Source organism: Periplaneta americana, chromosome 7 (assembly GCF_040183065.1).
Source record: "Periplaneta americana isolate PAMFEO1 chromosome 7, P.americana_PAMFEO1_priV1, whole genome shotgun sequence".
Taxonomy (NCBI): Eukaryota; Metazoa; Arthropoda; class Insecta; order Blattodea; family Blattidae; genus Periplaneta; species Periplaneta americana.
In genome coordinates, this window is record NC_091123.1 from 27,329,771 (window position 1) to 27,346,888 (window position 17,118).

Here is a 17,118-nt window from a genome sequence, read left to right on the forward strand (position 1 = left end):
GGTGGCTCGCGGTGTTCGATTCCCGATGGGATCATGGATTTTCTCCATTGATCTAATCTTTCCTGCCGAACGTTTAATCAGCTTTAACAGAAATTATTACCAGGGTAAAGACGGTGGGGTTGAAGGACTTACATCCCTATTGCCATTAATGTCATTTGTCTGTAAAAGTGGGAACCTTAACCTCCCGCCACCCTCTGGGCTGATTTGGCCTGTAATGGGATTGACTTCACTTTTAAACAATAGTGACTGTTTATGAAGATTTCTCTATTAAAAACTTTGCATTATCATACACTAAGAACATTCTAATTATTAGTTTAGCTCTGAAAATTGTACCCCTGACAAAGTATTGTGTAACCGTCACGTGTATGATAACAGTACAGTAGTAATTATTGTTGTTATTATTATTATTATTATTATTATTATTATTATTATTATTATTATTATTATTTTAAGTATTACCTAATTAGAAGTGTAGAGCATTAGGTACTGTACAATGGTAGCTCATTTGGCGGAACACTCGGTTACGATGACTGCGAATCCTGGTTCGAATCTCTGTGATAGTGGAGTCATATTTGTTTGTGGTGGACAAAGTGGAGGTTCAATGTGGATTTTTCTCGGGGCTCTCCTGTTTCCCTCGATCATTCCACGATATTCATTATCATCGTTATACTATAATAGCATTACCTACAACGGTGCCGACGTGATGTATTGCGTCTAGCATACATATGGCATCAATCCGAGGTGTAATACACTTTCGGAATGGATGTGGTATGCACTGTAAAGGATCTCTACAAGAACCGTAAGACATGCATCACGTAGCTGTGACACGATATCTACAAAAGCGGGACCATTTGGACTACACCATTCCTACCGAAGGAGAGGTAAAGTACAATAAGTCCACTAGATGCTGCAGTACTAGCCTTTGAACTCTTCCTCCATAACAAAAAAAAATCTGCTACACAAAAAATAAATTCTAGTCCTCCTTACACGGTTTCATTATTTTTCCTCCAGCGAAAATAGTCTGACTCCATCACTGCTACCACTTTGTTTCCTAGCTGCGTCTAATGTCATTGGCGTAGTCTAGGGTTCGACTCCCGCTAGGATTTGATTACTTGGTTAGGCTTCTTATTCTAGGTTTTTTCCCAACTTTAAGGCTAATGTAAGGTAATCAGCGAATCGAGGATACTTTTGGGGACAGATTTTCTCAAAACACTTTCTTCCTCGATAATTTCTTCGATTCACTTATATTACCTTCTGTGAGGAAATGATCCCTCTTGCCAGCTAACAGAACGATATATACGGTATTTTCTGGCACAAAGGAAAGCTATCACAATAATACGAGTATTATATCTGACTGCATACTTGAGCCAAATACAAATTATATCGTAAATACGAATCAGGATATGAATTTGCAAGTATTATTTAGTTCAAAAGTACGTGAGTCTAATTTTTTCTCCCTAAATTATAACATGAAAGCTTGTCCTTGTAAGCACAGCTTACACACGATGTCGTCTCGCGTTGAATCACTTCCGTCGTATCTCATGCCACTTTCACAGAGCCGTTTGAGCAAGCTCTGTACTCACGCAATGTTCTTAACTGTCAGCTGTTGTCACGACCGAGTTAACCCATGAACCCGCGAGTCATTCTCATGAGAGCCAGCGGCAGTGCTTGGAGAATTAACCTAATTTATTTAGCTTCGAGAAGAAAGTGAGCTTTACAGCGTTAAGGTCACACTGACCGGACCGACCTCTTTTCCTGTGACAGTTCTTGTCGGCGAGGAAGATACTGAGGAAGGCTTTATTGCACATGGAGGAATTTAGTTTCAATTTTTCACTACTCGGTTTTAGCTTAATTGACAGCGTTTATAATCGCGAATTTAGGTGATTTGGATTCGATTCTGGGCGGCGAAATGGAGAATTATCTACCGAAGAGACTGGATGTACCTCTCTTGTCTTGTGAACATCCTTTGTTATCTTGAGTGGTGACTTTGCTGAATGTGAATTTGTTGTGGATTCATTTGTGATGCGAGTAGGGAAAGAACGGGCCACAGAACCCAGCTTTGAAGATTACGATGACGGCGATTTTTATTACTTTGGTCTACCGGGTGTCTATAATAAAATGCTCAAATTTTATCGTTTCTTCGGGAAGTGATACAATCATGACAACTTGATTGACACATAGGGGAAACTCGGCTAATTCCGCAGTAGTGCATATATGATTTTACTGCGGCTTTACAATAGCGTGAACGTAAGTTTTGAGAGCCTGTCAACAGGAGGCATGTCCTCTGCAGTGCTATAGAAAAAATCAAGGATATTGGTCGACACCTCTGTCGAAAATACAGTGAAACATCGAAAGTTGGCTGTTTTTCGTGTTTTGCTACACAGCTGTGAAGAAAGTGAGCATTGTTACATATAAATTGTTCCTTTTATGTTACTTTCATAATGTATTTCATAATTATTTACTACTGCGGAATTACCCGAGTTGCTCTTTTTCAACTGTAATGTATGTACAACTAAATATATTTGCATTTTAATAGGTCTCTTTATCTCATTTGGTAATGAAAGGTTTCGTCCATGTTTACATACCTTGATAATATTTTTCAATAAACGTTTTGATAAAAATATGATAGATTTACTTCTTAATATTGCGGAATTAGCCGAGTCTCCCCTATGATTTTTACAGAAAATCAAGTTATAATAATATTTTAATATTTGGCCGCATTGATACGGATCACAGTTTCCTGCTAATCACTGCTATTAAAAGATTAACCTATTCATTGACCTCTACATTCTCATGTCACGCCGCTAGATTTCTTCTATTGGGTCAAGTGGAGGACAGACTTTTCGCCACAAAAATGAGAACTTATGTCCCCGGATCATATAAGCTATTGGTACGTTCAATCCAGACATGTCGCAGAGAGATTAAACGGAAATCAAGTTGTAATAAGTATTTTCATGTATGTTCGTTGCGTAACGATAAAATAATGTTTGACCGCACCGACAAGGATCTAAACTTCCTGCCAATCACTGATATTGCGACATGAATATATTCATTGGCCTCTACATTTTTTTTGATATCACGCCGTTGGATTTCTTAGTTTGGACTAAGTGAAGGACAGGCTTTTGGTTACAAAACTCCGGATTTCCGTGCCCGAATTGTAGAGGAAATTGTTACTGATATTGCGACATGAATATATTCATTGTCCTCTACATTTTTCTGATATCACGCCGCTGGATTTCTTAGTTGGGGCTAAGTGAAGGACAGGCTTTTGGTCACGAAACTGCGGACTTCTGTGCCGGAATTGTAGAGGCAGTTGTTACTGATATTGCGACATGAATATATTCATTGGCGTCTACATTTTTCTGATATCACGCCGCTGGATTTCTTAGTTGAGGCTAAGTGAAGGACAGGCTTTTGATCACAAAAATGCGGATTTCCGTACCCGAATTGTAGAGGCAATTGTTACGGTTCTAGAGAAATTAGAAATCGACTTGAGACTGGAATCGTCAGTAACCGAAAACAAGTGAAAGTCTACTGAGTTTTTAATAAACGTTGATGTGTTGTAGGACTGCTGTGTGCTAAGAGTTCTTAATATTTTTAAGGTTACTTTTGCGAAAAATAAATTCAAGAATTTTAGTGTAGATATGTTTGTTAAGTTACAATGTTTTAAACCTGATACATAGTCCCCTGTAATGCTATGAGATATGTGGTGAAGTGAGCGAATTTCCTCTAGCAATAGCGATTTCTCCACCATTGCCCTGTTACTATGGTTACACATCATTACACAAAGCCAAACGTATCAGAATCGGACTGCTGTCAGATGTGAAATTAATGAGGTAAAATGCCTGTGAGACAGGTTCTTCGAATATATGTTTATGGGTAACCTATCTAGGTTTACCCTAAGATCTCACATTACACCAACGCACTAATATTTCCCTGACGTGGAACCTGCACAATGCAGATTCATCTAGAACAAAGGAAATGACATCGATATGACCAACACTGTTTTGCTAGACGGGATTCGAACTCGGCGCAGCGTCAACCAATGACATAATTATACCCCGTTACCTTTCATTCCATTTGCTCCACTATCGCTTTACTATCTCTGCTAGTGATATTACAATTTAATATAATATATTACTGGTTGTTACAAAACATAACGAAAGATATCCCGAAATGTGATTTCTGTTTGCATAACGTGGCTGATCAAGGCTCTTGTACTATGAAAGCAACAAAATGCATCATAGCAGTCAGTAGTGTTTAGTGAGAACAGTTAAAAACTTCCACCAGTCTCTGTTAGTTGTGAGGTTTGCATACACACAATGGTGAAATGAAGACAAGTTATTTTTAAGTTCCACTGCTGTGTTGTACTGTTTGTGTCTGTTGTGATTGTATGACGTAGTAAGCAAATAGTGAAAGTTTTGATTAGTTTCAGAACGATATCTATACATGTAAGCTGAATTTTTTTTATAATAATGCATGTGCTGTTAGTATAGTTACTTCGACATTGTGCAGCGTGTGAAACAGTGTTAGGTTTGTTATGGAAGTACATACAGTATGTTATAACTAGGGACCGGATTTTTATGTAATATCAAGGTGTGAAATATGTACATATTTATGTAGGAAAAATAAGCTGAATATGTACCAAAATATGTAAAATCATTAAAATATGTAATATCAATATCTGCGCTGGTTTTTGTTAAGCCTAGATATTTGTAGTCTGGTACAATTTTTAATTTTCTTTTCTTCATGACGATTTCTGCTGTTTCTGGTGCTCTTCCGCCGTTTCTGAGTGTCATCATTTCTGTCTTCACATTTATATCAAATTTGTTTTTATTGCACCATTTTACCATGATGTTTATTGTTTCTTCTAACTTTGTAAGGTCTTTAGACCCTACTACTATGTCGTCCGCTTATGCGTATGAAATTATTCTCTCCTTGATTTTTACAATGCAAAGTAGTTGTATGAGAAAGGTTGCCTTTTGTTCACTCATATTTACAGTGGGCGGTAAGGGGTGAGTGCCTCTTTTACTTCCTGGAACTAAGATGTTATGTTTCGTTCAGAAATATATCCTTTCTCGGGTAGGTAAAAAGGCTTTTTAAAGCTGTATATTTCAAATTGTAAACTTCCCCAGCAGAAGTTTTATTTTTCCTTTTAAAGAAGTAAAAATGAATAAACCCCCTAAATAATTATGTAGATTTATGTAATACCAAGCCATAATATGTAATGTGAGGTAAATATGTAAAAATATGTAGTATCAAATTTTAATATATTAATGGTAATTACAAGATTCGCAAAGATTTGTTAATTATATACGGTTAGGTTGAAAGGAATATAATATATAATTACATAAAAATCCGGTCCCTAGTTATAACATTAGAGCCCGGGAAACGAACCGTTATGTGACAAGTTTTATTATCACAAATATTGATTCTATATAGATATCTGAAAAATAGGAAATATAGTAGTATTTTTTTTGTAACATATGAAACTAATTGAACTTACATAAACTTTCTCATCATTACTGATTCAAGTCTCTTTTCCGCTATGATCGTCCCTGTAATGCCTCTCCACTTATGTTCATGTGTCTTAATAAAGCATCACGTTTGCTTCAGTGGTTGAAATTGAATTATAATTGTCTTCATTATTGTCATCTGTCATGAATTACGTCTTAATAGACGTGCTGGCCCTCAGGACACTTTTCAAGAGTCTTCATTTCCTTTTGTAACTTTTTTATATTTATTATTCCAGGAATTTGTTTTCGATCATTCTCAAAACGTGTCGAAGGCAATTGTTTTTTAAATTTCTTTATTTTATCAGTGATTAATTTCACTCCCATTTTTTTTTTTTAATTTCACCGTTTCTCTTCTGGTCCAAACGCGTTTAAGTATTCCTCTTTTTTTCTCAGTAATCTCATTTCAATAATTGCTTTTTAATTAGTTTTTGTGTGTGAACTTCATGTCACGCAGCATACTGAAAGTACGAGTAGCTAATGTATTTCGCAGCCATCGGCGTAGCTTAGGCGGTAGACGTGTTTGCCTGCTGATCTGGAGTTGCTCTCGGGCGTGGATTCGAAACCCGCTTGAGCTGATTATTCATTCATAGTGTTCTGTCCAAAGACAGGTCTTTTACTGCAAACCTATCATTCTTCAGTCTTATATAGTTATAGTTATAACTAATTATATAGTTTGGTTTTTCCGAGGTTTTTCCCTTCTGTAAGGCGAACGTCAGGTACTCAAATGGCTAATCTTCGACTTATCTCGCTAAATTTTCTCGCTGTCGCCAATTCCATCGGTGGTAAAATAGCCTTATAGTTGATACCGTGTCGTTAAATAATAGACTATAAAGGTATTGCATAGGTAATTTATTATAGACAAATTTTTGCACTAAATTAGATCTTCTAGTTTTTCATGTCTGTGAATTTTGTAGTTTTTCAGGAACACTTAATTTTCGCATGATTCAGCATATCACAGACAAGGTGATTAAGAATTTTGCCATTTTTCAAGAACACTATTTTCATTTTCGCATGATTCAGCATATCACAGACCAGGTGATTAAACTTTTATGTTTGTTATAAATATCTGTTGTGTACTGTAATTCTGATTTGTTTTGAATCTTGTTCCAAAGATAATAAAAAACGTCCCATTAAGAACTGAACTGATAGTGAATGGGGTTTTCCACGTAAAATACCTAACTTAAAATCCCGACGACTCCAAGTTGAATTTGAGTGGAAAAAGATGGTGTCGTGGAAAATATTCGGGGCATCCCCGTTTCCCTTATCACGATTCCATCAACTTTCCCTCATAATAATCATTAACTAATCTTTAACAAACAAGTCATGCCTTTTTAAGGCAATGCTTTCGTCTGCCATCACACTAATTATTCGTAGTCATCATAATCATCCTGGGAAAACTAAGAGAAACATGAAGTTGTTGCAGTGCATTACCTTGTGTGCATATTTCCTTTCTGCGACTCACTGTAATAGAAATATTGGAGTTGTGCAGGAAATAAGAAACTTCAGAAGTTTTTTAATCACTTATTTTATGACGCTTTACCAACTGCTATGGTTATCCAGCGTCTGAGTGAGATGAAGGCGATAATGCCAGCGAAATGAGTCCAGGGTCCATCGCCGCAAGTTATTCAGCATTTGTTGTCAATAGGTTGAGGGAAAATCCCGGAAAAAATCTCAACCGGGTAACTTGTCCCAAGTATTTGTTCTCAATAGGTTGAGGGAAAATCCCGGAAAAAATCTCAACCGGGTAACTTGTCCCAAGTATTTGTTCTCAATAGGTTGAGGGAAAATCCCGGAAAAAATCTCAACCGGGTAACTTGTCCCAAGTATTTATTCTCAATAGGTTGAGGGAAAATCCCGGAAAAAATCTCAACCGGGTAACTTGTCCCAAGTATTTGTTCTCAGTAGGTTGAGGGAAAATCCCGGAAAAAATCTCAACCAGGTAACTTGTCCCAAGTATTTGTTCTCAATAGGTTGACGGAAAATCCCGGAATAAATCTCAACCAGGTAACTTGTCCCAAGTATTTGTTCTCAATAGGTTGAGGGAAAATCCCGAAAAAAACCTCAACCAGGTAACTTGTCCCAAGTATTTGTTCTCAATAGGTTGAGGGAAAATCCCGGAAAAAATCTCAACCGGGTAACTTGTCCCAAGTATTTGTTCTCAATGGGTTGAGGGAAAATTCCGGAAAAAATCTCAACCGGGTAACTTGTCCCAAGTATTTGTTCTCAATAGATTGAGGGAAAATTCCGAAAAAAAAAACCTCAACCAGGTAACTTGTCCCAAGCAGGATTTGAACCGGGCCCGCTAGTTTCACGGTCAGGCAGACTAACCGTTACTCCACAGCGGTGGACTTCAGAAGTTTTGCCGACTTCCGCTTGACGTAATATATTCGTCGGGATAGGTTATTGGTTCGGCTCTGAATGTTGGAAGACACAGTTTCGTTCCATAGTAAGTTAGTAGGCAGGGAAGACGCACTCACCGTGGCGGCTGGCCCGTGACGCCCGACGCTCGTGGGCGCCTCGAAGGCGAAGGCCTGCGGGGACAGCTCGAGGCGCGGCACGTCGCGCAGCGTGATGGCGAGGATCCAGGAGAAGGCGGCGCCCTGCACGACGACGTGGGCGCAGCGCGCCACCGAGGCGGTGAGGGGCCCTCGCACGGCGCGGAAGGCGTGGCGCTCCAGCACGGCCCGGCCGCAGTCCAGCACCTCGAGCAGCGTGTGCGGCGCCGACAGGTTGAGGAACGCGTGGCGCCGCACCACCACGCGCCCCACGCCGTCCACGCGCACGCGCTGCAGCGCCGCCACCTGCGAGAACGCCCCCGCCAGCAGGCGCAGCTCGCCGGCGCCGCTCACGTTCAGCTCCAGCGTCGCGGCCGGCAGCGACCCCGCGCCCAGCTCCACGGTCTGCAACAACACAACGCGGTATAAGTCAGCAGTAGTGCTGGTCTTCCATCCAGGCGGCTCCGTCGTGGAGTTGTGGACTAAAGTCTGTGTGATGTATCTTATCTCACTGTGAAAAGAGAGAGAAAGGAGATATGTCTTACTTCGCCTGTGTTGTTACGGCGATGGGGGGAGTGGAGCGATGCCGTCCATCCATCCAGTGGCGGAAGGGACTAGTTGATACATTCTGTAGCGCAAAATAAAATTACAAAATATCTCTCTTCGTACTGTGTAGTTCCGTCACTGAGCTTGTCTTTCAAGAAATTGAGTTCCGGCAGCCTGTACAATAACAAGGTTTTGAAAGGAATCCTGAAAATTTACAACCCTCTATAATCTCCACCCTCATTTGAAGGGACTTGGTTTTATTGCTACTGAGACAAGATAAACCTTACCAGGTATAAGCAGACGTTGCAGAGTGTTTTCTATAGGTATACCCATTTCAGTCTATTTTTTTTATTTTAGTAGGTTATTTTACGACGCTTTTTCAACATCTGAGGTTATTTAGCGTCTGAATGAGATGAAGGTGATAATGCCGGTGAAATGAGTCCGGGATCCAGCATCTAAAGTTACCCAGCATTTGCTCATATTGGGTTGAGGGAAAACCCCGGAAAAAACATCAACCAGGTAACTTGCCCCGACCGGAAATCGAACCCGGACCACCTGGTTTCGCGGCCAGACGCGCTAACCGTTACTCCACAGGTGTGGACTTTCAGTCTATCAATCCAACAATACTCTCCCCTTCCCCTCATTTTCTCTATCATCTGCAGTAGTTAAAAATAAAAAATAAATAAACAAAGACAATAATAATGTTTATTTAACCTGGCAGAGTTAGGCTATACGGTCGTCTCTGACTCTCAATTACGAGTAAAACTGCGATACGAAAAAAAAAACACTACAAATTTACGAAATATAGTACACAAAAAACTGAAGGGGATAATCAGAATACATTGCAAACGAGTCAGTAGAAATGAGACATAGTATAGGGTCTATAGTATATAGAAAGAAAGGAAAAGGCATAATAAAATGTGAACAGTAAGTCAGACATACAATGTATAACAATGAGACAATAATAATAATAATAATAATAATAATAATAATAATAATAATAATAATAATAATAAAATAGTGAAGCATATATAACATGAACTGCTGCCAGGAAGTTAAAAGGAGGATAGCATGGCCACGAAAACTTTTAATAGAAAAAGGAGCATCTTCTGGGGACCTCTGGAAAAAGAACTAAGGAAGAGACTACACCTATTTCAGATTAGTCAATTAGCCATATTATTACTGAAAACTTCTGCAAACAAAAGTAACTATAAATAACTAAAAAACCACTAACAAAATACTAGTGGACGACAATAGATACTGAACTTGAAGTTACCTCAGCTGTTAGTTACAAGCGCTGATAAATCTACATTTAACTTTTCGGAAACTCATGAAAGTTATCAGTGCAGTTAAATTTATAAGAGCAGTTAAGTAACTGGGAGTTAATTGAGGTGTACCAGAAACCAGGCATAGAGCTACTAGAATTAGGAATTTCTGTGACACAACTAGGTGACAGCTAGTTAAGGATAATCAGTACCGGTAATGAGAATGGGTTCTTAAAGAGAGGTTTCTAAAAATATACAAAGCAATGACTATAATCTAAAAGGAATCATTCAAATGAGATCGGCCTGGATTCGATCCCCTACATCTTGAGAGATATTTGGTATACAAAGCAAGACACAGGAGGATTGTTTTTTCTGCTACTGCAGTCTTTTACAGATGTTTTACAACCTGATGGCTCTTTGGTTAACAGTGTGTTGTAACTTTAAACAAGTCCAAAACATTAGGTGTTTTATGGGATGCGTGGGATAGTCTGAAGTGTGCAATCCTAGCATTTCAGACTTCTGACGTAGCAGTTTAGACCCTCTAAATATATCAGTTTAATTATGCCGCTAAAGTATAACAAACTTGAGAACAAATAGCTCATAGTCGAACAAAATAGTAAGTACTTACAATTTGTCTCGTCTCGTAAAATTACGACTCTTAATGGCTTACATGTAACTGTAACAATGTATTGTTGAAGACGAACGTTTTTGCCAGATAGTATAGTGAGGGTCACATAAGAACAGTTTCTAAACAGCAAATATTGCCGTCTTGTCAATGTTGCCAACTGTTACTAGATATCACACGATCCTACGTACTAAATGACTTATTTATTTACTGTACTTTATGTTGGAAGATTATTCTAAATAATTCAATAATTTGTAACATATTTTCGTAGGCAAAACTATACGAGATAGGGATCAACATATCAAGTATTTTGTCTGGCAATACGAAATTAATTGGTTTGACTAAACAATTGACTCACAAGACCTAACCTAAAAATGTATTTTGTTTGACCACATGCTATTAGTACTAACTCCGAAAATTTACCTGACTATAGTCTTGAATTATAACCACAACGCAACACATAAAATAACTATTATGTATTAATATTAGTACCGATATTAATTAATTATTACTTATTAGTATGTTCAAATTTAATGTTTAGGTGAGTGGTTTGGACTTTTTCCATTGCTGGTTGTCACAATCAAAAAATTAAGACACAACGTTTCGAAGGGTGGTTCTCCCTTCGTCTTCAGGTTTTTTCTCTCCTTCCTTCCACCTGAAGACGAAGGGAGAACCACTCTTCGAAACGTTGTGTCTTAATTTTTTGATTGTGACAACCAGCAATGGAAAAAGCCCAAACCCCTCACCTAAACATTCACAATCCACCATTGCTTTCCAACCCCTCATTTATATCATGTTCAAATTTCATAGTTTCGAGTAACAGCCTCAGAAATCTAGTACAAATTCAATGTCATGGAACTCCAGTACCGACAAAATATTGTCGATATTTTGTCTCAGCTGCCAACATACCAGTTACAAAATCACTACTATTTGTAGTATTTGTCAGTATCGAAATTCGAAACGAAGTTGGCAGAAGAAAATTCAACCTGCAAACTAGAAAATCACCACAATCCACTAGCATATGTAGTAATGGGGGAAAAATGATTAGGTTTCACCCTTAGGGTATGAAGTAAGCTGACCCGGACTATAATTTCGCTTTTTATACTACATACACAAAAGTCTGTACTGTATTTTCGTAGAAGGTATTCTGATACCATATGCCTCTCTTACTTTCACCTCCCACGTCTGCCAAATGCTAACACCGTTGTTTCATTATTGACATTATATGATCATGTCTTCAATTCTGAATTGCTGCCATAATGTTTAATTAATATCGTTAAAGAACTGTCGACTGAACTCTACAAGGCATTTCGGGTATCAGATGTATAAGCTGGTATCTACGTATGATCGTTTCTATGGAGAAACATTGTGAGCAGGTTGATTTGTTTTCGCATATTCTTCCCCAGCCAGCATGGTGAGTGTTTACCGCGCGGTCGGAACGCCCTCAACGTCGCAAATGGCTCTGTAGCCTGGGGTGAAACTAGTTTTTGTCGGACGGTAGTCAGTCAGGTTTTCCCCATTCTCTCCGCGGAGCTGACAACCTTGGCCGCTCCACAGACTCCCCCTACGGCCGCATCAGTGATAAAGACCCGATTCTAGATCCAACAGAGAGGCTGATTGTGGGCCTCGGACCTCAGGTCGTCATCCTCCCATAAACAACCAAAGTCTATATACTCTATTGCAGCGGTTTGTTTGCTAAAAGATTCTTTAGTCATTTATCGATGCAGTACTCAGTAGCTGAACGAAACTGGATGATTGGGTCCCATCTTTTATTCGTCATCTTCGACCCGATGGTCTAATGGTTACCGATCCAAAATTCGCGGGCTCAAACCCGGCCAGGAAAAAAAAAATCTGTAATTTCTCGACAAACGTTTAGAGGGGTATGAACTATATGAGTAATGTAAGCACTTGTGGGATTATTAGTTCGATTCACCTATAATTTTATTGATACTTACTTACTGGCTTTTAAAGAACCCGGAGGTTTATTGCCGCCCTCACATAAGCCCGCCATTGGTCCCTATCCTGAGCAAGACCAATCCAGTCTCTATCATCATATCCCACCTCCATCAAATCCATTTTAATATTATCTTCCCATCTACGTCTCGGCCTCCCTAAAGGTCTTTTTCCCTCCGGTCTCTCATCTAACACTCTATATGCATTTCTGGATTCGCCCATACGTGCTACATGCCCTGCCCATCTCAAACGTCTGGATTTAATCTTCCTAATTATCTCAGGTGAAGAATACAATGCGTGCAGTTCTGTGTTGTGTAACTTTCTCCATTCTCCTGTAACTTCATCCCTCTTAGCCCCAAATATGTTCCTAAGCACCTTATTCTCAAACACCCTTAATCTCTGTTCGTCTCTCAAAGTGAGAGTCCAAGTTTCACAACCATACAGAACAACCGGTAATATAACTTTTATAAATTCTAATAATAATAATAATAATAATAATAATAATAATAATAATAATAATTTATGTATTTATTTAGAATATTAACGTGCAAAACAACAGCACAAGGCCAATTACAGTTTAGCACAAGATACAAAACAAAACAACAAATGATGATGAGAATGAATGATAGAAAATGGCAGTGAGATGAAATACCATCAATATAACAGTCAACATTAATCATTGACCAAATGCAACAAAATAAGTAGCACAAATAATTATTAAAATTAGTACAGTGAGATGATTAAAATAATGCCATTTAAATAAAATGAATTAGCCTACAAATGAATTAATGAAATCATATAAACGAAGACTGGAATAATATAAGACACAGTGCATACAAATAATTATTAAAATTAGAGACAAATACAAATAAACAATGACAAAAATGAATAGATAATTACAAAAATACATGATACAGAAAAGCTAAAACAACACAAACGAAGTTAAAATGAATATGCTTAATATAAGAATAGCCAAACAACAAACTATACATTAAACGGGTCTGAATTAATACAATGTAAATCGGCAGCTTTCCTGCATCTGACAACTGGAGAGAGAGATTTCGGCTTATAGGTATACAATTTTTTTTTGAAATGTTAAACCATTCAAAGGGGCCCGAAGGTAGATATTGCTAATGATAATAATAATAATAATAATAATAATAATAATAATAATAATAATAATAAGGTAAAGGTATCCCCTTCACATTTTATGAAGACACTGGGGGGGGGGGCCATGGAGGTAGAGCCCCATGCTTTCTTTAACTCGGCTCTAGAATGAGGTGGTGTGGTCGGTATCACACTCCGACCGCATTTTATCCCCTCAGGAAAGATCCGGTATCCAATTTGATAGGAGGCTGCGTGAACCTCGGGGTCATTCTGGAAGTTTATCAACGAGAAAATCCCGACACCACCTGGGATCGAACCCCAGACCTTCGAGTCCGTACCCAGCAGCTCTACCAACTGAACTACCTGGCCGCCTATTATTATTATTATTATTATTATTATTATTATTATTATTAGGGAAGATGTTACAAGGTATATAGCATGGCTTGCTCCCTTCCTATTTCATCTGAAATGAACTATTCTGGATACTGCAGACTTGGGTAAACTTGATCATAAAAATTTAACTGATATCAGATGCACTGAACATGTTTTTAAAGTTCATTATAATTTCTTGAGTATTTTTTATTATTTTAGTCACAAATAGGGCTGATATATTTTTTGTGGCGTACTAGTCCGTAATATTTCAATTTCTCCATGGATACGATTTATGTAGGCCTAATACAGCCCATTATACCTTTGCGGGCCTAAAAGCTTTTATAGGTTCTAGGGCCAAAAAAATGTCTCTAGATTTAATTGGCAACAACTTATCTTCAGCTTGTTTGACTTTAATATCAACTCCTGAAGGAATTTCGGTTTCTACAGATCCCGACATCAATTCCAACATAACAGAACATTTGAATAATTTCAAGGGGAAAAATTGTTCCGGGGCCGGGTATCGATCCCGGGGCCTCTGGTTGAACGTACCAGCGTTCTACCACTGAGCTACCCGGGAACTCCACCCGACACCGTCTCAACTTTTCCCTTAATATCCACACAACTCGCGTGGGCTGACGAAACGCCAGAGACCCACGAGTGCACACAATCTCTGTGTGACTTGGAATTGTGGTTTTCTGTTAACGTACACAGTAACGTATATATTATGCAAATCTAGTCTTTCAGGTGAAGCTCCCTGTAAAGCAGATTTGAATAATTTCAAGGGGAAAATTGCATAATATATATGTTACTGTGTACGTTAACAGAAAACCACAATTCCAAGTCACACAGAGATTGTGTGCACTCGTTGTGGGTCTCTGGCGTTTCGTCAGCCCACGCGAGTTGTGTGGATATAAAGGGAAAAGTTGAGACGATGTCGGGTGGAGTTCCCGGGTAGCTCAGTGGTAGAGCGCTGGTACGTTCAACCAGAGGTCCCGGGATCGATACCCGGCCCCGGAACAATTTTTCCCTTGAAATTATTCAAATCTGCTTTACAGGGAGCTTCACCTGAAAGAATAGATTTGCATAATAACAGAACATTGTTTATTAAATTCAGAGACTGGTAACTTAACAACAAAGAAGTAATAGCATCATGCATGGCCTCCCTCAACGAATAATTTTTATTTAACGTATTCTTTTTTTTTTCCTAGTATACACAGTCCCTAGATACCAAAATAAAACAAGCTAAAGAAAACATACAAAGACAAAGCGAATTTCTGACTTAATTATAAAAAATGTAATTTATTCAATTACGGACTAGTGTGCCACAAAATAATGTATGAACCTTTGGAGAAATTTCATGTTTAAACCTTGGGCCAAAATTACTATTATGGCAGAGTTTATCAATTATCACACTTCGCAGTGCATTTCCACTTTTCACAGATAGGCCTTGTTATTAACCTCTTTCCCTACCTATACGATACATAATTTACATGCACTTGCTGTCCCACGTTGCTGTTAATATGACGTAGGTGCGAACAAATGAACATACAATTTTATTGATAGAGATCAATTTAAATTAACAAAAATAATTGTAACTTTATTTGTAAAATTCTCACTCTTCCATCGCTATATGTATTGCAGTGTTTGTTATATACCAAAATGAATATTGATATTTCCCTTTGAACTTGCATTTTCAGGAACACCATGCGAGAAGTTGTAAAGATATGACTTGATTTTTGCAGATACAAGACTACACAAAACAGTTTTTATTATATGTCTCTGAAACTTTATAATAGTTTACCTAATTCAACTAAAAATTTAAATTATGATTCATTCAAATCGTTAATTAAAAGAAAATTGTATGAACACAGTTTGTATAGCATTAACGAATATTTTAACTCGGCTAATAATTTTGTATGATTTTATTTATATTGACGTTGCTATGCATAAGGTACTTATGTGAAAGCAATAAAGTAGCTATCTATCTATCTTATATAGAAAATCTGAGCTGCTAGCTTCAAGGTTAATAAAACTTAAAACTTAAATAGCTAACAACCACTAATGTAGCAAAGAGTAACGCCTCGTTTTATTTGAGCAAAGTCATTAACCAGCTCTTCTTTTATTTATAAAGCGTTTATGTGGCATATTTTAATATTTAATATATAGTTCTTACATTTTTCTTTAGTATTACTACTCGGTTTATTTTTTTTTTTAATCTTAAACTCGATTGCCCGTTAAAAATTACTATTATTGCTACTACTACTACTACTACTGCTACTTTTGCTTGTCTTTACTGTTGCTTACACGATGGTGGCTTTAAGCAAGATAATTTCACAAGAATAATGAAACGTGTTCAGACAGGAGATTAAAATGTCCAGAATTATACGAAGCCGAGCTACTTGAAGGACGATTTTATAACGCCTTCTGCGATCTTCGAGCAAGACATGGAGCAAATTCCCATTAAACGTCTTCATTTAAATTGCAGTTATTTTCTGATACGAACTTGAGAAATGGGCGACTTCTCGTTCATAGCTGTTATCTCTGGGAAGGTCAGGGTTGCCAGATGCGTGGGCTTTGAAGCCAGCGGCTCAGCCAAGTTTTAAAGAACGCTGAAATCACTGAGAAGCGATATTTGCTTCAACACCCTTGTTACTTGCTGTCGTGATGCTTCTGAATGATGAGCTAGCTATTCGTAGTTCTTGGTAATGCAACTGATGGCCCATTTCATGCTCATTAATGCTTCTTATACACGCAAACCTGATTCACCTTCACCGTATTTTATATTAATTTCCAAGCCACTCCTTTTCGTCCTCATACGTACAGTACATTTCGTTTCATTTTCATCCTCTGGTTGAGTGAAAGAGAAGGCCTTACGACCCTAAACATAAATATACACGGTTTAACTTTTCTTTCAACTTTACGCATTCAAGCAATGCATGCAAGATTGATATTTAATATTAATAATTAATATATACATATACGTAGTGAACGGCGCACCATGAAGACACAAAATCTTCATACATCTTAATTGAACGTGCGTTTTAAACTTGATTTTTTTTTATTTTAGTTGGTTATTTAACGACGCTGTATCAACTACTAGGTTATTTAGCGTCGATGAGATTGGTGATAGCGAGATGATATTTGGCGAGATGAGGCCGAGGATTCGCCATAGACTACCTTGCATTCACATTACGGTTGGGAAAAACCTCGGAAAAAACCCAACCAGGTAATCAGCCCAA

The 17,118-nt window shown here is 38.0% G+C and overlaps 2 protein-coding genes across 7 annotated transcripts in view; one reads left to right on the plus strand and one right to left on the minus strand.

The window, feature by feature from the left end:
• hiw (MYC binding protein highwire) overlaps positions 1-17,118 on the plus strand; it is a 507,580-nt gene that overhangs the window by 336,356 nt on the left and 154,106 nt on the right. The window lies entirely within an intron of this gene.
• LOC138703008 (uncharacterized) overlaps positions 1-17,118 on the minus strand; it is a 74,065-nt gene that overhangs the window by 4,744 nt on the left and 52,203 nt on the right. For both annotated transcript variants that reach the window (XM_069830503.1, XM_069830502.1), the window contains exon 2: positions 7,994-8,416. In XM_069830503.1, the coding sequence (XP_069686604.1) occupies positions 7,994-8,416 (423 nt within the window). The remainder of the gene's footprint in view (positions 1-7,993; positions 8,417-17,118) is intronic.